The following is a 26167-nucleotide window of genomic DNA, read 5'->3' as shown; positions in this document are numbered from 1 at the left end:
TAAAGATCTACATAAATTTATAAAGTACGTTTAAATTTATGGTTTTATTCTCTAACAATAAGACTCATCACAGTCCTTAATCTAATGTACTAATATATAATCTGGCGTGTAATTGTATTTGTAAAAACTCTTGTATGATTCATTGTACCATAATATGGATTGTCGGACTTTTAATAATGAAATCGAGATAAACATTCGAATCTTCTCGGTTCTTACATTTCTGTGTTCATCTTATCTTTTATGATAATAAAAGCAGATCTTGGTTATGTACATAGATACTATTGGAATAATATTACGAACAGTATCTATATTTTTAAGACAAGTATACAAAAATATATTCACAAATTTACCATTGTTGTTTATCGTTGAAATTACAATTGATTTTTATATATACAATGTTTTTTTATTTTGATTTACATTCAATTATCCCTTAAAAGTAATTAAAGTGAATATTTCGGATAAAGTAATAATTGAAAAATGAAGAAATAATTCTTTATCCCATTAATAGATTACCAACGATTGATAACATTATGTATGGAAAATGATGAAATTCGCGTTCATCGTCAAATACGAAGTAAAAGAATAACGTAAAATTAATAAATGACTTTTCGAATTTTTCAATCTTATTTTCAAATAAGTTCTATGATTGAATAATACTAAATTATCACAATGCTTTCACATTGCATAGATTAAATGATAATGTATATATCACAAAGGGTTTCTATTAATCGTCATCATTGAGAAATTGATCCAATGGATTAGGACCCATCCTCTTTGGCTTGTTTGTAGATGATTTTTCCGGATTTTCAGCTAATAAATATATTATTGAGACAATAAAAAAAAATTATCATTTGTTAAAATAAAATATCTTTGATAGAAAAACTTACCTGTTACCAGATGTTGAGCATTCAGGCAACTCAACCATTCCGTCATACTGATTCTTCTGTCATTATTAATATCACAATACCTAGGCAATTTTTTGCCACATTTACGAAGCAATCTATTGTTGGAGACCATGATGCGAAAGCTCTTCCATTCTTTTCTTTCTAAAATCTATAATTAAGACTTCATTAAGATAAACGTATGTTACTATTAGCGATATATCGTGACAAATAATAAATAAAAATTAATTAAACACCTTATTCTTGTTTTTATCGAGCATTACGAAGTGCCACGTGGCTACTTGTTCTTCTTTGGAAGCCTGCCAGTTGGCTGTTATCTCGCTCGAATCCGTACTAGACGCTTTCATTTTCTTTTGCATTAAATCCATCAAGTCTCGTAGGAAAATTTGTTTCTTCAATTCGGGACATCCTAATAGAAAAAAGAAAAAGCAAACAATTTGAAATAAATTACATTCGTATTTTTAAATAAGAAAAATAAATATATACCCTTCATTGGTCTGCTAGGTGTAGGTGCTGGATTACAATTTGGTGTACTGTCTTTCGAAGATGTACCAGGTATAGGTTTTCCTGTATCTTGATAAACGCACCAACAATAACCGGAATAACATTGTACACGATGATATCTACCATCTGGTGTGCATTGTGGTATATAAAACTTTTCTTGTGAATTTTGTCTTTGATCTTCCAACACCGATCGTCTATCCGATATACAATCAGTCGCTGATGCATTATAAAAATTTGTGTTATTAAAATTAAACAATATAAAAATGATAAATGCGTGTTCAAGAAGAAACAAACCATCATTTTCTTCTTTGGTATCGGCTGGATTATCGCTAAACGTAGGCCTCGAATGTACAGGCGAGGAATTACCTTTGAGTACTGAAATAATGTGAATGAAGTTATAGAGATTACGTAGTATATTAAAATTCGGAGGACTCAACACTTTTTTGTTAGTTATTTGTTATTTTGAACAAATTACATATTTACATATATACATGGAATATATTACGACTAAAAGTCGCAATAAATTGCCTGGATTATCGTTCATAAAAAATGTTCATTTAAAAAAAAAAATCCAGAAAAAAGATATATATATATATATATTTATATATATATATATATATTTATATATATATATATATTTATATATATATATATATTTTATATATATTTATATGCAAATAAAGATGGAGATAATGTAGAGAATTTCATGAAATTAATATTCTATTATTACAAGTGATACTCGAGAAGAGACGAAAAAAAGAAATGCGATAATATTACCCCAAAGGACATTACAGGACTGAAACTCACCTTGATCAGTGGCCTGTGTCCTCTGGTCCTCGGGGACCTCGGGAGGATCTGCTGCGGAGTTCAGCGACAAGAACAAACGTACTAAATGATAACAATGATGTCACTCAGCCGACCGGCTTTACCTATATATGTACAGTTTGCTTTGCGTCATTCGCGCACCATTGCTCAAAAGCATAGCAGCAATTCGTAATTCATAAGGGGGGTAAAGGGGTGGTGGAGGAGGAATAGAAAAGAAGAAGAAAAAGAAGAAGAAGAGACATAGTAAAGTCGCATGCACGCACGGATCATGCCATACACATATTTTTACTTTCATTTTGTTCACTTTGCGATCGTGCAACCCACCGTCTTCGATAAAACAATGTACAACATTGAAAAATTTTATATCGAAACCTTGAAAAATAATATCATTTTTTATCATTATTAAAAATTTCCTTTTCACCCGCGCCCCATATCGTTTTATTTCAATCTCTTTTCTCAATTTTGTCTCGACCTCAAAAATAAAGGTATTTATCGACGGAAGAACCCGCGTGGGTGTAAAAACTTGAGACGACAACGAGAAGAGAAGAATGAGGAGGATAGTTTTAAACAGGCGCGTGTTACACGAAGTCAATTGCTTCAATTCCTTTCAAAGCGAGATCAGCTACATATGTGTGGGCAAACTTCCTGCAGAATTTGCGAATATTAAACCTTAGCGACGAACTATCTAGCGGGTCTCGCTTTTACGATATATCCTGTCTCGGAACGGCATTCTTAATTTACGACGCGACTTAACGTTAACAACTTTAGTCTTATCCCTCGTTGACAGTCGATACGCGTATTCAACGTAGGTTCTTGCATGTTAAATAATGCATACCGAAGATCAATGAACCACCAAGTAAACGAAATCACATTTTCCATTTTACATCGTGCTAGTATCAATAGAAGCTTTCAAGCGGATTAGAATTAGAAATGAAGCATGATATGTATATGAAAAGAAACATGCATGCACATTCCGAGCCTGCCTATCCTATCGATGGGAATTATTTTTTCTTTCTCATTGTTGCATACGTCTAATAAAACAAACTTTCGTTTATTTTCACGAAGCTAAGGAGAAGGAGGATTATATTGACAACGCAAACTGTGTCACAATAATTCTCTCTGTTCTTTTTTTTTTTTTTTTTTTTTTTCTTTTGTCGCATACTATTTCGAATATTTCGATACAAACATGCGAGACGAAGAAAATATGTATAAAGTATATATATGTGTGTGTGTGTGTGTATAAATATATGTATGTTATGTATATCTCTATTTTTGGTATGGTAGAGTATGATAGGAAGAGAAAAATGTCGAAAGGGAAAAGGTTTAAACACTCTATCAGTGAAAAGATCTTTCCTTTCTATGTCCAGCATATCAACGAATTAATTTTTACATCCTAAAGTCTACCGTAATTAACTAATTGTTAGATATGACGATATTTAACGATAAATTTTTAAGATATCTCTTTTACTCAAGGACGAACATGAGAATGATAGAGTCTTTCTTGTTTTCGATAAAACGTAAATTTATGTTCTTGCTTAATGATTAATTATCGTACTGCAGTCACGGATCTCGTTACCGTCCATATGAAAAATGATCGTAGTTTGTTTTTCTTTTTCTTTTTTATTTTTCTATCATGTTCGATCCAAACTGCAATAGTATAATCGCACGGTTATCCCGAACGATGACAATATTTCATCCAACTGGCCAATCGTCGTCTTATTCCTCCTTCTCCTAATCTTCTTTTAACACCCATCACCTTCTTCGTAGAGGTGCACGTTAATCGTAATATGAAACATATATTATTAGGTCCTTATCAAAATAGCATAATATACAGGCTGTTTTCTTTAACTTGCAATATTGAAATGGCTCGTTAGGGATTAAAACTATTAAGAAAATCTTTTTACATACGTTGTTTGATACATCACATTATGCAAATTATTTGCGATTCTTATCAATAAGGAAACACCCTGTATGTATATACATATGTATTAGCAAGAATTTTTTTTCTTTTTTTCTTTTTTTTATTATTATTTTTTTTTTTTTTCATAGCAATTCTATACGAGTTACTAACTTCATTATTCTTTGAAGAATACCTAGTCGACGTCAAGTTTAAGTAGAAGTAATATTTGAAGTTGGATCTTCGATCGAATAATACGACAACGCTGATCGGAACTCTTACTGAAATCATAATGAAAAATAAATAAATAAACTCTTAATACGTGATTCTGATTGAGAAAGATGAATTTTCTAATTTATATAATTTGGGATTAGTACTGTAAAAAATGAAAACAAATAATACAACCTACCTCTTTCCTCGTAACGTGTTTCCTCTTTCGTTTCTTCATCTTCTTCGCATATTGTTCCAATATTCCTGTTATTTAATTATCAGTTATCTCAACTACGTATCATCCCTTTTTGAAAATAGAGATGATTCTAATAACGACAGCGATATTATAATTCCGTACCTAATTACCCATAACTATGAAAGAAAATATCATGTATGTAAAGGTAACGAGATCCTATTTTTTTTCCATTTTTCATTTATATCTAAAGAACAAGGTAATCTAAAACACGGATGATAAAAAACTGACAAAGTACTGAAAATATTAACTATTAAAGTTTCAATGTGTATTATTAGAGATATGCTGGACAATATTGTACATTCCTTATGCCAAAAGACATTTGCATTTAATTTATTAATTTCTGACAAAGTCTATGATTATGAAACCATTTAAGTAATGTAAAGTCCTAATATAGCAAAGGATAAATGTCTAAAGAAAGATCAAACTTTGTTCCCTTGCGGTTTCGTATTTCGAATAGTAATGTGATTATATACCAATAGAATGATTCATCATGCGTGCGTGACTAATGCAAGGAAGATTTCGACCATCCACTTAAGAGAAAGAGAGAAAAAGAGAGAGAGAGAGAGAGAGAGAGAGAGAGAGAGAGAGAGAGAGAGAGAGAGAAAGTCAGAGAGAGAGAGAGAGAGAGAGAGAGAGAGAGAGAGAGAGAGAAAATAAAATAAAAAACAAAAGAATTTTTCGCTTGCAAGCATCGAAATGAAAACGATAATAATTTTTTAGAGAGCTCATCGATGATGACAGATCGAGAAAAAGAGGTGGAATCGTGCAGAGGATATTCTATGATTGTTTAATGCGCTTTAATCGGCCCGCATTCAGGATAAATCCGTAACAACAGAATGATAAGAAGAAGAAGAAGAAGAAAAAGAAAAAGAAAAAGAAAAAGAAAAAGAAGAAGAAGAAGAACTAGGTAAAAGGTGGCACGTGTAAAGGACTTACGAGTGAAATCGTTGGCCAGACAAGCACCCCATTCTTGCCTCGAGAGTTTCAGATCTCGATTGAGATCACAGGTTCGTGCAAATGTACGTGCACATCTTTTAGGTCTAACTGCTTTTTTAGCAAGTTTACGAAGTTCCTTGTATTCTGCTCTGTCCAAATAACCATCTCCATCTTTGTCTAAAGTCGCAAATTTCCAAGACAATACGCGTTCCACATTTTTATCACCTACGAACAAACGAATGATATTTTCGAATGGTATTTATCATTATCATTGATAATATAAAAATTAAAACAAAAAAGAACAAAAACAAAAAAAAAAACAAAAAACAAAAATAAATAAAAAGAAAAAAAAAAAACACCAAATTAATGAATCAAATAAAATTATTGACTTACCAGTCACTGATATATTTGCTCGTTTATATTCGATCCTAAAATTCTCTATGAGATTATTATTAAACTTGGATTTTTCAAGACGATCACATGTATTTCGATGTCTACTGCTATATTGTCTTCGTTCCTTCCAATTAGAGGAACGTCTTCTCTGTCCACTCTTAGTAGCAACGGCTGATCTGGAAGCAAGTTTATCGCATCTCGGTCTTTGGTGCCTCACCGAGGTATCCGGCAGTGGACGTCCTTGCAATGTTACGCACCAGCAAAACCCGGTCTCCATGTGGCATTGCACCGGCGCATACGTACCATCTGGCCGGCAAACCGGTCGTGATCCCACTCGTGACGACAGTCTCGCCGAAAAGCATGGCGGCATTTCTAAACAAATTCGTTGAGGTTTTTTATTCAAATATATATATATATATATATTCGCGGAAGAGTTTGCGATTAATACCATCTTCCTCTATTAAACGATTAAAACATATATCAATGTGTTAATTATTAACTTAGCTTATTATTCTTTTAAAAGAGAATTAATAATATGATCGTGCCTCAAGCAATGTTAATACTGTGTTGCTACCTTTCCATGAGTTTATTTAACTGAAGTGTCAAATGAAAGAATAAAAAATGAAAAAGAAAAAGAAAAAAAGAAAAAAGAAAAAAAAAGAAAGAAAAAGGAAATAAAAAGAAAAAAAGGAAATAAAATAAAAAGGATTTGACGTATGACCATTGATAATTTTATAAAGATTCATCTTGTCGATTTGGAGAAGAATAAATCGAAATACCTGTTTTCGTAAAGCTTTTTACGAAAAAATCCAGAGTACACACGATCACGCAAATTCGTCCGATCGCTTCTTATCATCCCTCGTAGTTTTCTCTATATTTAACTATGATCGTGTAAAAGTATAACTAACTAATATTTTCAATGTTATACGAACCTGGACAGGGTCCGGTGTGTTTAATTAGGATAGATACACCCTGGCACTGCTTCGAAATGACCTGACACTGACTAGGATACGTGACACCGTCGCTTCCACATACCGGTGCACTTTTATCGTCATTCATCGTGCACTCGGCTATTCTCCTCCGGCATTGTTCCTACGATAATAGAATTATAAACGAAAACGCATTTCTAAATCTGATCATCTCTCTCTTTCTCCCTCTCTCTCCCTCTCTCTCTCTCTCTCTTTCTCTCTCTCTCTCTTTCTCTCTCTCTCTCTCTCTCTCTCTTTCTCTCGCAGTCGTCTAAAATTATTACTATCGACTAATTGTCATCCTAATTGATTGAACAAATTTTAGATCAAACTAATCGTTCTTGTTTTTTTATAAAATTTATTTATTATAAAATCAATTAATGTACATAAAATTCATGATTGATGTTTTCACAAAAAAAAATAAAAAAATAAAAAAAAAGAAAAAAAGAAAAATAAGAAGATAGTAAGCTATCTCATATTTAACCGAAGAATTTCGCATACCATTGCGCGCATAAAACGAGGAACGGGAAAAGAGGAGGAAAAAGAGAAAGAAAAGAAAAAGGAAGAAAAGAATAAATGCTGATAGAGAATAGCTGATGGTGAGTATTCGGAAGGAACTGTTTGTACGTACGTAGGAATGCATCAACGTGCGTGTGTCGTGAAAAGCAACAAGAAAGAGAAAAGGCCTCGTAAGACATTGGCTGTCTCCAAACAGGTTTCTTAGACGCTTTCTGTACCTGATGCTCTCCGCACCGCACCGCACCGCACCGCATCGAACTATACCGTATCGTACCGTACCGCTGCGGGGTTCATGGTCTCGCATCAATTATTATTTCTGTCTCATCATCGTTACTTCTTTATCTTTTTATATATTAATCAAGAAAAAATAATTCGTGAATAGCTATAATAAAGAAATTCGTTCATTACTAAATCATATACGATTTTACTCTTTTATAGTGAATAATATATTATTTATAAGCAGATATTTGTCGACCTTCGAATCTTCGAGAAGAGTATATTTCCAAAAGAGACGTTTACATTTATTTGGCAGAAAAAAAAAAAAAAAAAAAAGAAAAAAAAATAAAATTCTTCAGGATTCTTGAATTTTAGACTCGTTAAAAATGAAAGATGATCGATGGATGTTCGACCGTATAAAAAAATTTAATAGAAACAAAAACAAAAGAGAAAAAAAAAAAGAAATAAAGAAAGAAGAAAAAAGAAGAAAAAAGAAGATGGGCAGAGAAAGTAAGTAGCGATCATATGGTATTTGGGGATATAACTGTACGAACGTGTTTTCGTTATCGAAATCGAAGCAACGAACGAAAAGGCAATCAAAATAGAATACATTAAACAGTATTGAATTACTTCTCTTTCTCTTTCTTTGATTTCGTTGTAAAATATACGTTAACAATTTATAAACAATCGATTGAAGTGGAACGACTAGCTTTTATACGTCTTTATCATAATTAATTTGATATCAAGAGAACGTAGAGCAATGTTATAAATAACGATGGGTTTCTCTTAACGAGAATAGAAAGAGAGAGAGAGAGAGAGAGAGAGAGAGAGAGAAAAAGAGAGAGAAAGGGAAAAAGAGAGAAAGAGGGAGAGGGAGAGAGAAGGATCGCGAAGTCGAAGATTAAGATATCAATACGGAAATTGATTGAACTCATAATTTACTTGACGCGTACGGCGACGATGGTAGGAGAATGTGTTTCTAAATGGCAATAAGCCTCTTACAATATCTTAAGTTCGATTATATTTCACAAGTTGATTTTATTCGCGCACATTTATTTCTAACGTAAATAGAAGTTTATTCGTCGAAAAGATAATAACTACCAAGGAGGTTTTATGTAATTCAGTTATCATTCGGTCGTCGGTATAAACGTACGTATGTACATATATATATATATATATATATATATATATATACATATATATATGTGTATATATATATACATATATAAATACATATACACATATACATATACAGATATATACATACATAAATATATACATACACAGTACGTAAGTCTCGCGCTTAATCACTACCAGAGACGTACAAGGCGCCTATTATTAAATGTAAAACACGCTCTTTAAATGTTCGATCAGCAGTTAGAGGTACCGTCTTTTACCTTTCTTTTAAACTAATAACACGATCGTTGGCAAACAAAGGAATTCTTGTTTCATACATGATAGGATAAAATATTTTCTTGATTTAAAATTGTTATTAGCCATTTATGTATGTATGTATATCGTAGAATGATAATTTATTTAACGTTCGCGTATAATTCGTTCCTAATTACACGTAGATCCGATAAATAAGATAGGTAAAGTGAGAGATATTTATCTTAGTTCGGTATAACCGAGCGTAGTATATCTCGTCAAAAACGTCGTAACGAGTTTAGTCCTATCTCGAAGATGTACAAAGCATATATCATTAAACAGGAGGACAAAAAAAAAAAAAAAAAAAAAAAAATTACTTTGAGCTTTAATCTGGCCGCAGATATTTGCCTTACTTTTCTGCTCGCAATCAGTGTAAATAAAACTCGTAATTGCACGTTGTGCGTTAGAACGTTCAAAGAGAGAATGTTGTAATCTTATAATAATTTTCATACATTGTAGCACCTCTTTCTTTTTCTCTTTCTCTCTCTCTGTCTAATAAAATGTTCTTACATTTTATACATTAAATTGTTATTTATTTTGCATAATCATGTGTTTTCTTAAATATCACATATATATATATATATATACACACATATATATATACATATATGTATCATTTTTAACGTCGAACATTCTGACAAACTATTTGATCGATTCAATAGTCATTCGAAATGACTGTAAGACTTTTGTGTGCTGCGCACATTTAGCACAACAGATATCACCGCTTGAGAGCACGATAAGTGTACAAGTTATGCATTGCATAGAATAACGGCTTCAATTATCTGAGGCGAATAGTCGGCGGCGAATTTGCAAATGCTTTCTTTTCTTTTCTTTTCATTTCTTCTTTTTTTTTTTCTTCCTTCCAAGCTATTAATTGAAGAACGTTAGAACGATTTAACTGTTCGAAGAAGCCGTCTAAAAAAACTTCGCGATGAATCCTTTCGTAAAAGTATTACCATCAAATTTCGACAATAATTATAAAATTATTAAAATAAATTTTCGGAATACCTTGGCAGAAATGATAGAATTAGCGGTGGCATAATGTTGTAGGAAGATCGAAAGTACGGCGAGGCGAATCGTCAGCATCAGCATCGTGTCCTCGAAGGCAGATGATCGCGCGTCTTCGAGGTCGATCAGGATCAGAAACACTATTTCGACGAACACGCACGTGCACGCACACGCTCAAATGCATTCACTCGTTCCTGTACTCCTGCAGACATATGCTATCCTCTTATTCATTATTTTGTCTATCACTGGACACGCGAATAACTAACAGACAGACACTCCCTCTCTTTCTTTCTTTCTTTCTTTCTTTCTCTCTCTTTCTCTCTCTCTCGCTCTCTCTCTCTCTCTCTCTCTCTCTCTCTCTTTCTCTCTCTCTCTTTCTCTCTTTCTCTCTCTCTCTCTCTTTCTCTCTCTCTCTTTTGTTCCTATGTTATATAAAAAATAAAATTTAACAATTTTTCATCAAGAAATATTTCTATCTATATTATCTGTATGTATATATAAACTTTGTCACTTTTTAAATTCGAAAATGATTCACTTCTCGAGATTTGATTCGATGTGACGACAAGTAAGCGTAAGATCGGTACTTAACGGGACCATCGCATGCCTATTCGTGGCAAGTGCTGTCGGGCGACTAACACTTGCCACTTGCTTACTGCCAGAGTAACCTGTCCCGGCTTTCAACAGCGACGGCTATTTTCCTGTGCTTGCCTGCCTGCTTAACTTGCTTGCTTGCTTGCCTGCTTGCTTGCCTGCTTGCTTGCCTGCTTGGCCCGGCCTGCTCTGGCCTGTCCTGTCCTGTCTGCCCGCCAGTCTGCTTGCCTGCATGCCTGCCTGCATGCTTGCCTCTAAGCTCGTTCTTCGTACCGTTCGACACACCGATCCAATTACCTCTCTTTTACCAGCTGCCAATTTTGTTTGCCAATTGGAAAAGAGTGACGAATGATTTTCCAATGAATTTGACCTTCCAATGTGTTTTCGTATCTTTTAATTCTAAACGTTTTCGTTTAAGAGTTTGAGAAGTAAATATGTAATATTATATGAATTTATATTAAAGATAATATATATATGTGTGTGAGTATGTATGTATGTATGTATGTATGTATGTATGTATATATGTATATATATATACATACATATATATATACATAAATATATATACACATATATATATACATATATATACATATATATATATATACATATATATATATATACATATATATATACATATATATATACATATATATACATATATATACATACATACATATATATATATATATATATATATATATATATATATATATATATATATATATATATGAATAAGAAAATAAACTTACGATTGATTAATCAAGAAATTCACGGTAAACATTTTTTAAAATTCGCGTTCCATCTTGAAATTTGTAATATTCGAAGGATGGATAACCTTCGGCCAGATGTGTTTCACGGCCAATCTTTTTTAAGGAAATTATTTTATTCTCCTCGTCTTCCGATACGTTCCAGATGTTACGAAAATATATCGTAATATCCATATCGGTTTTTCTTAAAATCGACGAAGACCACACGCACGCGTGTACCTAAGAAGATAAACGAACTAATAATACTTCCGTGAAATTCATTATGCCAAGAGAATAGAATCGCTTACAATAGTATTAGAAATTCGTGAACACGAATTTATCGCATCGAAGATCACGCTGCATGCTCTGGCTATACGCATCTTTGTTTTTTCTTGACAATAGTCTTGTTTTTTTGTTGCGTCATCTTTAATGTAATGATCTAAGTCATCTAACAAAACTATAGTAGGTAATGAAACGAACGTATGTAATTCTACTAGCTGTGTTACCAAGGATTTATAATTCGATAGATACCTACAAATTTATCAATTGAAAAATTTAATATTTTTTACATAATTAATTCTAATTATATCAAATAAAATGTATATAGCTTTTTTTGGAAAAAGTTATTTGTAATTTGGAAAATGAAATTTGTAAATAAAATTTCACATATATATATATCGCTTATATTATATTGCCACTCTAAAAAAATGTTTAATATTATACGCTTTAATTGAAATAAAAAAATAAACTTACACAAATGTAATCAGTTTATAAGTAAAGTATGTCGAAGGATTACTTTCATGACAAGCAGAAGGAATTTGTTGTAAAGGTATTGGTGTGATATAAAAAACACGATGACCTTCTTCTGCCCAATATATGGCTGCCTGTTAAATGATATAATATAAATATTATGCTTCACATAATTTATGGTAGAAATAAACTTATATTACTGAAATAAACTTATATTATTGAAAAAAATATCTCTTATACTGAAATATATAATGTATGTAATGTTCATAGGTTGTCAAAACAATATCTATATCTACATATTAAACTACATATCCCCTTCCTCTTATTTATATATTTTTTATTTATTAATATCATGTAATATGATTTACAAACCTCATATAAGAATGTCTTGCTTAATTCTGCTGGTCCATGTAATAGCGTTGTCTTGAGATTTTGTTTTGTCGCAAACATAATATCTTTATTTGACATCTAAATAAATCAAATATATAAGAACAATATAATGTAAAAATATTCAAAAGTGCTGAAGTATTTTCTACAACTAATGAAACAGTAATAAATAAGCTACACCAATGTAAAAAAAAGTATTAATCGTTTCTAGGTAATCACATAAAATAGATGAATAAATAAAATTTATGAATAAAATTTATGTAATTAAGATGATTTTTTAAATTATCTTTAGATATTAAGATATTTTAATATTAGATATCGTTAGAATAAGTAATACATAATTATGATCACACATACAACACAACATAACCAACAATCGGTAAAGATATTTATAAAGTTATTGGCTTGGTAACCTCACTTTCATTTACATTTTTACACTACTTACATAGCACTATAATAATAAGCTTAGACTATTTTCTTTTTTCTGTAATAAAATAACAATAAAATACTGTAAAAATTATTGTAGAAAATGAATGGTATACGAAGCACATACGAATAATAAATAAGCTTAAAGAAAAAGCCCGCGAATAATAAAAAGTCAAAAGAAATACACGAAAAAAAAAATGAAAATTTGAATGATATATCTCGCGTTGATATAAGAATCAATAATAAATCTTTTTATATGTTTTATGAAAATTTGATAATGAATAATACAAAGTTGTTACGTATTCTTGAAAATTATAATCAGATCATTATGAGTATGACTCTTTTGAAATACAGGAGTAACTTTAATTTATCACGTGATTTTTTTCAAACCCGAGAGACAGAACGGAAGTTTGTTTAATAGATAATAAGCAATTACGTTATAATAATGTAGTATGTGTATACACATATATATTCTATAATGATTTACACACTGTCAATCGAATATGCACATAGTAATAACAATAGATGACAACGCCCACGATAAATTTCCGAGGCAAGCCCTATTAATCCGTCTCTTCGAGTAGATCGTAAAAGACAAAGACAAAGAGTTGTATTCGTGTCAATGTATGTATATAGGGTAGAGCGAAAAATTTTTATCATTAGTAACGTCTTATTTTTAAAGTTATATTGAATAATCATTCAAATAAAATACGCGTACTATTAACAATCAATATTTACGATAAGCGAGAGAATTTCTTGACCAACGTAGTACTTAAAAAATTTTCGAATTATCGTAAGAGTTTTAAATGATGACAGTTAGAAAAAAAAATCCATCATAAAAATTTGTTTTGTCATTATTAATATTTTAATGATTAACAAATGAATATCATAATATATCTTGCGAGTTTTATATTTTAAATGAATAATATAAATTTTAAACGAGAGAAAAATTATTTGATAAAATTTGTAATAAAAAGGAATTTTGAAAATGACAAAAGTTAATTTTTCACCCTGTATAAGGAAATGTAAAGCGATGAGTATTATACCGTATTGAAACGATGTTACTACCATGACTTTTCTGCTCGATTATGTTTCAGTCAAGAAGGCGATCTCGCGTAACGTATTACGACGTTCGATCATCCTAAAGACTAGACAAACCCATGTACTATGATCTTGCCTATAAAAGATGTTGCAAAAATAAGTGAGCCGTAGTAGTACTTACAAAATAGAGATGTCAACATCAAAAAGTAGTTCTCTTTTAAGACTTAATCAAGAAAGTCGGCATATTACCGACGATTGGCAAACTCGCGAAACCGATTCGGAAATAAGCGACAATGATTTTATTACGAAGGGTGCATTCCTTTTAACACCTAGCCATGACTTCAATATAGAAAAAGCAGCGGCCATTTGTGAAAAAATGAACTTCCGGTAAGAACGAAAATAATAATTACAAAAAAGAAAATGTTTTCTCTTTAACGATTATAGATACGATATTAATTATGTTTGTACGTATTTTTTTCTTTCTTCTTTTTTTTTTGTTTCATAAGCCGATCATTTCATTTCTTTAATTAAATATTTTAACACGTCAAATCATTAATGTCGTTGTTCATTTTGCGCGTTTATGAAAATGTAATATGCTAGTTTATTGCGATTTTTAATAGCGCTATTTAAAAAAAAAAAAAAAAAAAAAAAGGAACATATAAGACTTTAACGAAACATTAAAATCTTATATATTATAAAATGTTTCAGCGGAGCATTTTCTTTAACAAAAACAGCTACTGGAATACTTTTTAAATTTAGCAATACTGAAGATTATCATGCAGTGTACAAGAAAGGTTTTCATAAAGTAACTGGTGCGCGTTTTTACAAGAAGGTAAAATTTGTAAAAGATTATACTGTATATAAGATTATTTTTTAATATTAATAATAATTTTTACTGTAGATTGCTATACCATGTAGACCAGCGAAGACGTTTACCGTATACGTTTTAGATGTACCAGAGGAATTACCAGAAGATGATATCAGACATGCTTTATTTAAATATCGTTCTATAGTGGAAGTAACGAGGGTACCTTTAGCCACTGGAACTGTTTGTAAGTTTAAAAAGAAATCTTCTTTATCGTTCGTAGGAAAGATTATTATGTTATTTTCGAATTTTTAAAATTTTGTATGTTGATTTAGTAAAAGCCATCAATGATAGATTAAAAAATGAAGCGCAAAACGTAAACGAGCCAGCAACAATCTATACAGGACCACCTGTTATAAGAGTTACCCTTGCTAATTTGGAAGAAACTACTATATTGCTTAGTCAAGGATTAGATTTTTATGGAGCAACTTACTTTCCTACTGACACGCCATTTACTTCATCGCAATCTCTTGTGAAATATAAAAGCAACAGGTTTAACGAGTTATAACTAATAATAATATGGTATAAATGCAAAGGTATCACATTTAATATTTTCTAAATATTTATTTATTTTAGATGGAATGAACTTGCATCAATTTATCCTGGCCAAAGAGTTAGAGATTTATTACCAGTCTTTGACAATGCTGGCTTTGATAAGATTCCACCACCTACAAGTCGTATGATAAAACCACCAAAAAATTGATATAAGAAAAATAAAAGCATTTTTGATATAACTTTGCTTTGATGTCAATTACGTCTGAATAAATATAATAAAGACAAACAACAAATTAAATCGTTCTTAAGTTTTCCGCTTTTTTTTTACTTTTTTTCTTTCTTTCTTTTTCTTTTTCTTTTTTTTTTTTTTCTAATCTTTTTACTATCTTTTTCTACAACTAAATGATATTAATACAGGAATAGTCGATTAAATACTATAGGTTGTATTTTAATATTTTCATGTGTGCCAGTTGCATATAAGCAACAGAAATAATTTTAAATAACTGTATATTATCCTGCTTTGCTTTTTGTGCAAGCAGCTTTTTTTTTTATGGGTTTATGTGTAACATAGCTAAAGATATGTGATCGAAGTACTAGGATTAATTATCCTAGTTGATTTCATTTTTCTTCTAATGTGTATAAAATATATGATATTGGCATATATAAATCTGTATAAGAGCTACGCGATTAAGAATTGGTGATTTTGAAATTTCATACTACATAATGTGACTTTTGGTTTTACGCTCCTTTGTTTATAATTTCACCTGCATGATTTTTTTCTTTCTTTTTTTTTTTAATATTATATAATACAACTACCAATAAAAATAGATCAGGAGAATCAAGTTGTCTCAAAGTTACTTGAGATATAAAAAATTCATCGATTGATCGAATTGAAATATTTTCAAAATCACGTATATAATAAATTTTTCTTTTATCGAAATATGAAGAGCAGTTGCATTATATAATCACTTAAAAAATAAAATGTAGAGATAAATGGTTCACACCTATATCTTTTTAGAGATTCTCTTTAAAACATACACGTTTCCTTGTATAAAGTATACCTTCTAAATTACGTGCGCAAGAAATATATAATTAAGTAATAGATAATGACACAGAGAAATTCTTCATGTATCTTATACAGAAGATAATTCTAAAAACATATGCTTATCTTTCAGTAAACAAAGCATAAGATGAAATATATAATAAAATATAATTATAACAAAATCTTTTCAATCATATATTATCGCGTTTCAATAGCAATCTTAGACTTTAAAGTACTGGTATAATACTAGACCTTAAAGTCTACATTAGAGTAGATATTTCTTAATAATTTTCACGCAATCATTGTTTTTATCATAATACTTCTTTAGACTTAGAATATTAAAAAATTTTATCACATTTAATGTGGATTTTCGGAAACATTTTTAAAAAACATTTAGTGACGAATTGATTGCTATTGCAATCGTTATAATATTACGAACAACGTATTTCTATCATTCCCTTAACAGTGGAAATTTATCACACATATTATCTCGCCTCTATTTCTTTTTCTCGATGTGTATTTTTTCAATGTGTGAATTTTTGTGTGACCTATATATCAAGATCGAATATTAAATCATTTTTGAATTCAGCTTGATCTGAATTTTTAACCGATGTTTCGAGTGTGTCTTCTGTGCTTTCCTCTTCGATGCTACTTTTACGTTTTCCCGAAAGTATTTTTTTAGATTTTTTTAATTTCTTAATTTTAATATAAGCCGATTTCTGTTTACCCGAATGTTTTTCACGACTAAGAATGGATTTCACATTTTCAGAAATTTCTGTTTCTGGTGTCGCTTTCGGCGTAATCTTATACTTATCACGTTCTTCTGTTTCAGAATTTTCGCTTTCGCTTAATTTGCGTTCTTGAGCGCGTTTTTTGTTTCGCAATTTACGTTGATTCTTCTTTCGTTGGCCAAGAATGCTAGAGTTAGATCTGCAGAATTATATTTTATTATTTTTCATGTCCATTCTATTCATCTTTGAATGAGCTTTCTGAGAATGTGACATTACCTGAATAATTGTCGAGATACAACGTTGTTAAATCGTACAGTCTTTTTCAGACTACAACACTCTGACTCCGATTGAGGGTCGTGAATTGAACTGCATGAAAAATCTGCAGAAGAAATAGCTACACCATTTTCGTCTGCACTCGATTCAGATACAGAACGTGAAAAATCATGAGTACGATGCGATTTTAATATTCCTTTCGACATACTACCACTACTACTTGGTAATTCGTCTCCGCTACTTTCCGAAATCGATCTTGACTTTATTATACCTTTCCTATTCTGACTCACATTATGTTGTTCATCTTCTTCATGCTCGTCATCAGAATCCAACTGATTCGAGCGAATATTTATGATGACAGATCTATCCTCTTTTTGAACATCGACTTCTACTGGAACCTCAGAATCTTTCTCCTCTGTATCCTAGGAGTATATGTTCATTGAATCATTTTAAATGTATATGTAATATAACGATATTTAATTGTCTTACCATTAATTCCTTCAATCTATTTTTGAATGACAAGGTGCCTGACAATTCTTTCCTTTCCATGAACTCTTCATTCACACCAACGAAATAATGAGATACATTATCAGAATTATTTAACTTAATACTAAATACAAGATTATTATCCCATGGTTCAATGACAAGTGAATCTTGTTCTATTGAACCTTCTTCTATCTTAAAACATAAGGAATAATGCTGTGGGAAAAATCCTGCACCAACTGATGCGAGTAAAATATGTATTCCTATGTTATTTTCTAAGATTCTATGTTGTATGGAATCTGGGTCAACATTTTTAACATTGACTGTAAAAGCTATTTGATTGTCATACATATTACAGGCAAATGATGGCAATGTATATTTTATATCAGCATTCATAAAGGGCACTGTAGTTTCTAATGAATTAGTAGTAGTCCGCAACACATTATCATCTAAAGTTTCACTGGAATTTATTGAATCCATTGGAATAGTTTTTTCTTCTAGCACTAAATTTGAAAGGGAATCACTCATAGTTGATTCCATGGTAAATAAATTTTCACTTAATTCGTTGGATACGACAGGTACAAAGCTATTGCTATCACTATCCACATCACTATCTTCTTTCGGCATCTCTTCTAACATCACTGATTTACGAATGACCGGTAATATTACTGTTAATTTTTTATATTTAGGATCAAACTTGGCATTACCATGATCTCCATCAACGCAATACGGCAGGGGTAATTGTAAGAAATATTTGGCAGGTTTTTCGCTCTTCAAGTAAAGAGAACGTTCTTGGATATCTAGTATAGCATCCGTTGCCTTTCCTAACAATGGCAAATCTATAATGATAACTAATTTTTTAGGAATAGTTGCATACATCTTTGCATCTCTACTGTTAACAAAATCTTCCATATCAATATCCGTTTGATGTTTTATTATGAATTTTGGAGTAACATATTCCTTGATCTCTGTTTCTAATTTAGAATCATTGTTCTTATAATAAATAGTTTCAGGTGGTGCGCGTTTTGGCTTTTCCTCTCTGTATTTAAATTGTTGCTCACGACTCTCATCATAACTGGACATTAATTTCTGATATATTTCTGGATCCATATCTATTGACTCTTTTAGCGATTCTTTCGATTGTTTCCTAATCACGCTTGGATGAGAGATGCCCTTGAAGTTCATCTTAGGAAATTTAAGATTCTTCCTATCGAGCTTCACCTAAAAATGATAAATAACAACTGATAAACCGAGTAAAAATACATTTGTAAAATTTTGGAAATACTAACCTTAAAATTATTCTCTATACCATCCATAGCAGTGTTATTAACGATGTCACGAAATCTAGCATTCTTCGATGCGAGATAAATCGTGTCAGGATGAAACACAACATCGAAGACCAAGCAACGAATGTTTTTTCTATCAAGGTCATCGCGAGGAGGTATCAGGGTGTAAGGAATTGACCATTGTAAACCACGGTGACCATCCTCATAGGAAGGGTGACTCGTAGGTCGTGCGACAATGTCACTTTTACTAATATTTAAAAAACATTTCTTCTCTCCGTTGACACTAGTTTTTATGACGTAACCAGGCTGGGGGTTAACGAACGTGACGTCGACGCCCCGTTCCTTCTCCAATTGAGCGATCTCCTTTTCATAAATCTTACGATTTTCTGGATCGGTCACTTCTTCCGCGTATTCGATAAGTAATTTACGAAATTCTTCCTTTTTCAGGCACTCCGTTATATTTTTTAACTCTTCCTTGGTAACGTCCAAATCTTCCCAATCTCTTTTACGTGACTCGTACGCGTCCATCTTACGAGGCGATGCGCATTGATGCGCGTGTTTACAAATAAACTTGATGATGGAAGAATCCCGAAGCACACATATACATATACGAAGTATACCACGTGGATCGCTGGCGCCACCATGCCGGCCGGCTGACTATTGACCAATCACAAATCTTCACGTTTTCAAACGTCGCGCGGTATATGTTTATCTGTATTTCTATATGAAAGTTCTAGAAGTTACCTTTAGAAACGTGCAATAGTACGTTGCTTGTTAATCGATTAATAGTAGCTATAACGAATTAAGATATATTTTATATATGTGTGTGTATTATTACGTACTGTTTCAAAAATTAAAAAGATTAATATCATTTCGATTTCGAAGAAAAATACATAAAATATTTTATCGATTTAAATCTATAAGAATGTAATAATATTGAGTCCGAATGAAGTATCAAAACTCAATGAAATAATAAGAATGATGCAATTGATATTATATCATCTTATTTTTAATAATTAACGAACGCTCGTTAATAATTGTTGCGTAAGAGATTGCATTATTTTCTTCTAGTATTACAGATTTTATAATTATATTTGTGACGTTAATGTATATTATTGTAGAAGACGAATCTAATGAGATCTATATTCGAAATTGTTACTCCTTTAATTTCATCCCTTGAGAGTATAAGAAAATAAATAAATAAATTAGATGGTACATATGATTATTCTATAGTACATATATATAGACATGTATCCATATAAATACGTCGTAGAAATCAAATCATTCGTTATAGCTTTCACCGGACACATTTTTATTCGTATCAATTCCTATGACTTTCTCAATCGTATATTAATATTCTTTCAATCTAATAAAATTTTTATTGGTTTCATTTTCTATCCGGCGATTTACATAAATTCTATATATCAAAATGAACTTTGTTCACACAATTGATAATTTTCATTTTTCTCCTATTCAAATAGTAAATAAAACGTACATACATATGCATACGTACATACATATATATATATATATATATACATTAAGAGTTAATTACTCGGTGAAAGGAAATTCAATCGAAAAAAATCATTTAGAGAAGATTTCGAAGTTTAGTCAATGTGAAGAGAAGATGATGGAGATTCAAAGATGATTGGTTTGACATTGAAATAAGCTTGGCTAATATTTTATCTTTTAGTTGAATCTGAAATCAGTTTTGCGATTCGAAGAAAAGACTGGTGGGGAACCCTTGAGGACTCTCCTATGCCGAAGACGTGGGGATCAGCCAATGCGAAGTCTCTGACCCACTAACATTCTCTTCAGTTACTCGGTGGACGTATACAGAAACACGGATGATCGAAATAAGAGTTCGAAGTGTCATAGGGCGATCACATTTTTTTTTATTTTTTTTTTTTTTTTTTTATTTTTTTTTAATGTAAACGTCAGGGTATCGTAAATCGTATGATTCGTTGTTCGTGATGCGTGTCCATCGTGGTTTTCTTCCTGGCCTTTTCGTTGGTGTTACTCTCGTGTTCGTCCTTCTAAATTCAAGGTCAAGTACGGTCACGCTCAACTCTTCCGTCGATGTCACGATCGAACCTCGCGATTTCGACAGAAAGGATGATACACGTTTCGTCGGAAATTATGCATTCAATATCAACAAGGTGATCGGACAAAGAATAGTTTTATTATTAATCCTTTTAATCTCTTAAAAATTTATACAATATTTTTTATAATTCTAAACTATTTTTAAATATACATAAGTATCACTTTATGTAAGCCTATGTCATTTTTAACAAGTCACGACGATTCTCTTACTCGACTCTGTTACAACAGAGAAATATGTCTCTTTAGTGAAAGTGCATCGGATGCAATCGCGTCGAAGCGATCTTCTCACGCGTTATACGTTTCTTTCTCACGTTTCTAAGATGTAAATCTCTCGAACTGCAAGGCTACTTTTTCTTCTTTTTTTTTTTTTTTTTTTTTCTTTTTTTTACACGTCCTTCTCTCATCGTCTTTCTCTTCAAATTAATTTCTGCATTTTTAATAACGTATCTATATACTGAACATGTTTACTGAATGAATCAGATCGAACTATATACTTTCTCTCTCTCTTTCTCTATTTCTCTCTCTCTCTCTTTCTCTATTTCTCTCTCTCTCTCTCTTTCTCTATTTCTCTCTCTCTCTCTCTCTCTCTCTCTTTCTCTATTTCTTTCTCTCTCTTTCTTTCTTATTGAATAGGTATGTTTACAAGTAAACCAGTTCAAAAGCAGAAACATGCGTCAGCTATCGAAAATTCTCTCGAATATAATTATTGTTTCAAACTAATAATGAATATTAAAATTTTCGATACAAAAAAAAAAAAGAAAAGAAAAAGAAAAAAATAAAGAAAAAGAAACAAGCAACTTATATGAAAAGAGATATTTTAATTCTTTAATTTTTTTGTCCTCATTTTTATGGAGTCACATCACATCTAATCAAATCCAACAGGTGTGCCTAGAGCTCTTTAATAAATCATCGTACGATTGTTAAACAGACATATCGATACGTCACGCCCTCCCTGGCTGAATTGGGCGGTCGTGGAAATTTGCCCGAGATGAATAAGCACGTACTCATGCTGACACGTGTACCCGGTGCCGGTGCAGAACTATTGGTGCTGATCCTGCAACGTTTGCAAGGTTACAATGCGTTTAAACATATTCGTTTGCCGGCTGGTGATTCTGGACTTTTGACGACGTTACAGCAGGTAAATCTCAATAATAATCTCTGCAGATATTTCTTCATTTTCTATATCTCTACACTTAATTAATATTTCACTTAATATACTTATTTCTATTTAATTTATTATATCCACATTACACATTTATATATACATATGTATATACTTTCTGTGTAAACAAATTAAAAATATTAAGAATAAAAAATGGATATTTCTATTAACTCTATTTTCTATTAATACAATATTGTATATTCTATTTTTGAAGATTGGATTATTCTATTAACATTAATTTTTTTAGTTAATTATATATATATAAATATTAATAAGAATAAAATAACGTTTTAATTAATATAAAGCAAATCAAAAGGAAATGAATTTAAAGTTAAGATTTGTCCGCATAAGATGTTCACTCTACTACAACCTGTCTATGACTAATGAGCTAAGCAAAATAAAATCAACTAAACGAATATGTACTTACGAAGTTAAGAAAAAATATAAACATAGTGAAGGAAAAAGAGAGAGGAGAAGAGAGAGATAGAGATAGAGATAGAGATAGAGATAGAGATAGAGAGAGAGAGAGAGAGAGAGAGAGAGAGAGAGAGAGAGAAAGAGCAGATCATATCTACGACAATGTTGATATAAAAACTTAACAATGTGAATATAAAAACTCAAAATAACACGTTTTCTTAGAATTATATCTAAACATTCTCTTAACATTCTATATTTACATTTTCTTATAATTATACATAGATTTATTGTAACAATTACGCTATCGATAAAAAAAAAAAAATAAAAATATAGAAACACTCTATATTCACCGATAAAGGAAATAGCCGACCGAAGGAGAACGGGAAATGTATAGTAAATATATCGCAATACGTTTCATCTTTGTGAGAGCCACTCGAGGTTATTTCTCATAAATGGAAAACGTTTGAATACCTCTCAAAGAATACATTTCGCGTTACGTTATTGCAAATATTTATAAATAACTGTTAACATCGAATAAAAGTCTTTTGTACGCATATGTGTAAGTACATATTTATTTTTTCGACGATCTTTCAAAAGAGAAAATGTGAATGTATCGCGGCGTTGTCTGATCGAATTGCACAAAGATCCGGAAAACCGGTCATTGATCCTTTCATCCGTTCAACAAGTAAGACAAGTATCTTTGCTTTCGTAACTAAAAGTATAGCACTTTCGTCCATTTAACAAGCACTATTGCACATACATAAAAAACATACTTATAACCATGCAATCTATATCCTGATATTTCACAAGTTATGAGATATATATTTGTGAACAATTTATAATTGCAAAATTATTTCAATAATTCTAATCACTTTTTTCGAATATATTCTTTGGATTTTGGTTAAAAAGTTTATTGTATTTTTCTTTTTTTTTTTTTTATAATCTCGTAAGATTGGTTTACGTAAGTCAGAGATAAAATTAACGTAAATGTAGTCATAAAAGAAATTTTTTTTTCTTTTTGAATCGGCAGGAACTACTCGTGGAAGAGATAACAAGTATTATAAGGCAAGAGGCTATACCATTGAGTTTCGATGGCGATATAAGGTTTTTGAATTTTTCTGAATTTGGTCGTCAGGCACCAACTTTCTTAGCCTTAGCAAGGGATCCTTTGGATCCACGTGCTTTGCATAGGTAAGACCAAATTTGTTTTCCCTAATTAATTACACATGTCTTAAATAATGACTCCTTGTTTCCTCAATCGATTTTAAAGAAAATTATTTGTTTATTTTTTCTTTTCTCTTCTTTTTTTTCTTTCTCATTTTCATTTTCATTTTCATTTTCATTTGATTTTAAACAGATATCGGAAAGGCGGGATGGCGGCCGTTCTTTATCGCGGAACGATCTCTCATTTTTGTGGACAGGATCCTCGTTGCTCGTACGTATATCAACGTTGACATAGATAGATATCCAATAACGCGAGTGGAATAACCAGTTTCGTGAGAAGGATTGCGGATGTTTCACCAATCAAAATATATACATACCTCATAACTTTACTTTCGACAGTTGATGCGATTAAACGATCCCATGAATGAGATTACAGAGAGAATACCTTAGAGATATTTTTTCGTCTGTTCATTATTATTACTCGGGATCATCTCTCAAGTTGGCTAAAGGTTACGTAAAGTTACTCTACGTTTTCTTGGTAAAGGTTGCGTAAGAAGATGACTATAGTGAGGGATCAAGATCAATGAACTGCTCCTGAATACCATAAATAGAAACTTGCGTTGTTGGTTGTTAGAGAAATCGAGCTTGTCTTTTGTAATGTTACAAGAGACATCTTTTCTGCTTGAAAAGATGTCATGTTGTAAGGAATAATAGTGATCAATTTTCTTTATGTAATAACAAAATATTCAGATCGAATATCTAGATGCATGCGCACTCGTCTGTTATCTATTTTATATATATATATATATATATATATTTTTTTTTTTTTATCTATAAGGAAAAGAAATAACAAATGGGCGTTACAACGAGCCAAGGCAAATGTTGTTCGATGGTATCCAGTGGTCGGTCTTCTTGATTACATGAAAGAAACTTTACACGTTCTTCAAAAGGAATTTCCGTACTTTTTCACCGGTTCCCTTCGCATATATAATAAGTTGCGTAAGTATCTTGTTTATTTTTTCTTACTTTTTTTTTTGTTTCTTTTTTACTTTAAAACATTTAAATTTATGATAATGCAAAGATTATTATATAAATTTGTTTTGTAGGACCGAAAGAAAATTATTTATCGAAACGTTCGATAAATCTCAAAGCACGAGCGAAAAAGGTATTGGAAGAAATAATGGCGGATGAAGTAGAATTTTATAAGTGGTTGAAATTTCGATTACTTAATCAAACATCCAATAATGGATGATGATCAAGTTTAAAGAATAACTGGTGTTGTTTTTCGAATCATGAAAATTAATTTTAATCTTCCAATTAAAAGATAGTTAAAAATATATAATGATAAAATATTCAATCCTTCAAATGAAATGCCAAAGAAATAAAGTAGTCGAATATGTATGTCATTTGACACAGGATAAATAGAAAAAAAAAATATTATCATATTCGTATGGTGCATTATCCTTTGATTTTGAACGCCTGTTTGTACGTGCAACGCCATCTTGTATCATATCAGTTACTGATATACTTAGATGTTAAGTTAATCAATCCTTGGACACTGTGAATGTATGCATTTCGATAGCAGCAAACGGTAACGATAAAGAATATAATCGAGATCTACATGAATAATATGTTTTGAAAACATATACAATAATTTGAAACATATACATACATTGAAATTGTTTTTCTCGCTTTTTATATCATTTTTCTACGTTGATTTATTGAACATTTGTAGAATAAATACAGAAAATTGTTGAGTCGAGAAATGTTCAGATTTATGCGAGCTTTCTTTTTCATAATTTTTTTTTTTTTTTTTACCAAACACTCTTTTTCTTTCGCATTTACAATCATCTCTTTCGAGAAACAACTTGTACAAAAATTATTTCACCTCTTTGAAATGTTATACCTTTGAGAAAAGATATAACTAACGTCATACAAGCTCTTTCAACATAAGCACATAGCGTGTTCATACAAAAAGACGACGATACTATTTATTTACAAAGACAGAAACTTTAAAAGTTTAATTCTTCTTACGAATAGAATCGTTGTATGTTGTAGAAGAAAAATCACATACTTGATAAAAAAAAAAAAAAAAGAAAAAAAAGAAAAAAAAAAGAAAAAGAAAAAAAGAAAAAAGAAA

At 31.0% G+C, this 26167-nt stretch overlaps 5 protein-coding genes across 18 annotated transcripts; 2 read left to right on the top strand and 3 right to left on the bottom strand.

The window, feature by feature from the left end:
* Positions 1–315: 315 nt before the first annotated feature.
* Positions 316–10201, bottom strand: magu (SPARC related modular calcium binding-like protein magu). 8 transcript variants are annotated; one of them, XM_035863926.2, is made up of 10 exons: positions 10063–10197; positions 6856–7015; positions 5924–6295; positions 5531–5755; positions 2214–2294; positions 1701–1781; positions 1389–1622; positions 1139–1311; positions 888–1053; positions 316–810 (listed from the first exon to the last, which is right to left on the bottom strand). In XM_035863926.2, the coding sequence occupies exons 1-10, from the start codon at positions 10144–10146 to the stop codon at positions 725–727; spliced, it is 1662 nt and encodes a 553-aa protein (XP_035719819.1). In that variant the 5' UTR covers positions 10147–10197; the 3' UTR covers positions 316–724. The 8 variants fall into 8 exon arrangements, with proteins under 8 accessions (XP_035719819.1, XP_085514527.1, XP_035719816.2 ...); XM_085658401.1 differs by lacking the exon at positions 10063–10197 and adding an exon at positions 8569–8707; XM_035863923.2 differs by lacking the exon at positions 10063–10197 and adding an exon at positions 7523–7712.
* Positions 8594–15641, top strand: LOC118440630 (uncharacterized). Its single transcript, XM_035863945.2, has 6 exons — positions 8594–8775; positions 14063–14393; positions 14715–14838; positions 14908–15058; positions 15147–15363; positions 15448–15641. Exons 2-6 carry the CDS (start codon positions 14197–14199, stop codon positions 15572–15574), a joined length of 816 nt encoding a protein of 271 aa, XP_035719838.2. The 5' UTR covers positions 8594–8775; positions 14063–14196; the 3' UTR covers positions 15575–15641.
* LOC118440634 (uncharacterized) lies at positions 10912–14334 on the bottom strand. 7 transcript variants are annotated; one of them, XM_085658405.1, is made up of 7 exons: positions 14188–14334; positions 12985–13023; positions 12525–12620; positions 12156–12286; positions 11711–11933; positions 11406–11642; positions 10912–11052 (listed from the first exon to the last, which is right to left on the bottom strand). In XM_085658405.1, the coding sequence occupies exons 3-6, from the start codon at positions 12618–12620 to the stop codon at positions 11412–11414; spliced, it is 681 nt and encodes a 226-aa protein (XP_085514531.1). In that variant the 5' UTR covers positions 12985–13023; positions 14188–14334; the 3' UTR covers positions 10912–11052; positions 11406–11411. The 7 variants fall into 7 exon arrangements, with proteins under 7 accessions (XP_085514531.1, XP_035719851.2, XP_085514530.1 ...); XM_035863958.2 differs by lacking the exon at positions 12985–13023; XM_085658404.1 differs by lacking the exons at positions 12985–13023; positions 14188–14334 and adding an exon at positions 14034–14118.
* Positions 15618–19766, bottom strand: Nop17l (PIH1 domain-containing protein Nop17-like). The gene is made up of 4 exons (XM_035863911.2): positions 19185–19766; positions 17902–19116; positions 17416–17834; positions 15618–17338 (listed from the first exon to the last, which is right to left on the bottom strand). Exons 1-4 carry the CDS (start codon positions 19707–19709, stop codon positions 16957–16959), a joined length of 2541 nt encoding a protein of 846 aa, XP_035719804.1. The 5' UTR covers positions 19710–19766; the 3' UTR covers positions 15618–16956.
* Positions 19767–21002: 1236 nt separating this feature from the next.
* On the top strand, positions 21003–26105 carry LOC118440627 (uronyl 2-sulfotransferase). Its single transcript, XM_035863941.2, has 6 exons — positions 21003–21340; positions 22213–22422; positions 23894–24054; positions 24221–24298; positions 24866–25026; positions 25134–26105. Exons 1-6 carry the CDS (start codon positions 21155–21157, stop codon positions 25277–25279), a joined length of 942 nt encoding a protein of 313 aa, XP_035719834.1. The 5' UTR covers positions 21003–21154; the 3' UTR covers positions 25280–26105.
* Positions 26106–26167: the final 62 nt, after the last annotated feature.

Source organism: Vespa mandarinia, chromosome 7 (genome assembly GCF_050613455.1).
Source record: "Vespa mandarinia isolate Hongniang chromosome 7, ASM5061345v1, whole genome shotgun sequence".
NCBI lineage: Eukaryota > Metazoa > Arthropoda > Insecta > Hymenoptera > Vespidae > Vespa > Vespa mandarinia.
The sequence above is the reverse complement of the archived record's forward strand: the minus strand, read 5'-3'. Positions and strand labels throughout refer to the sequence as shown.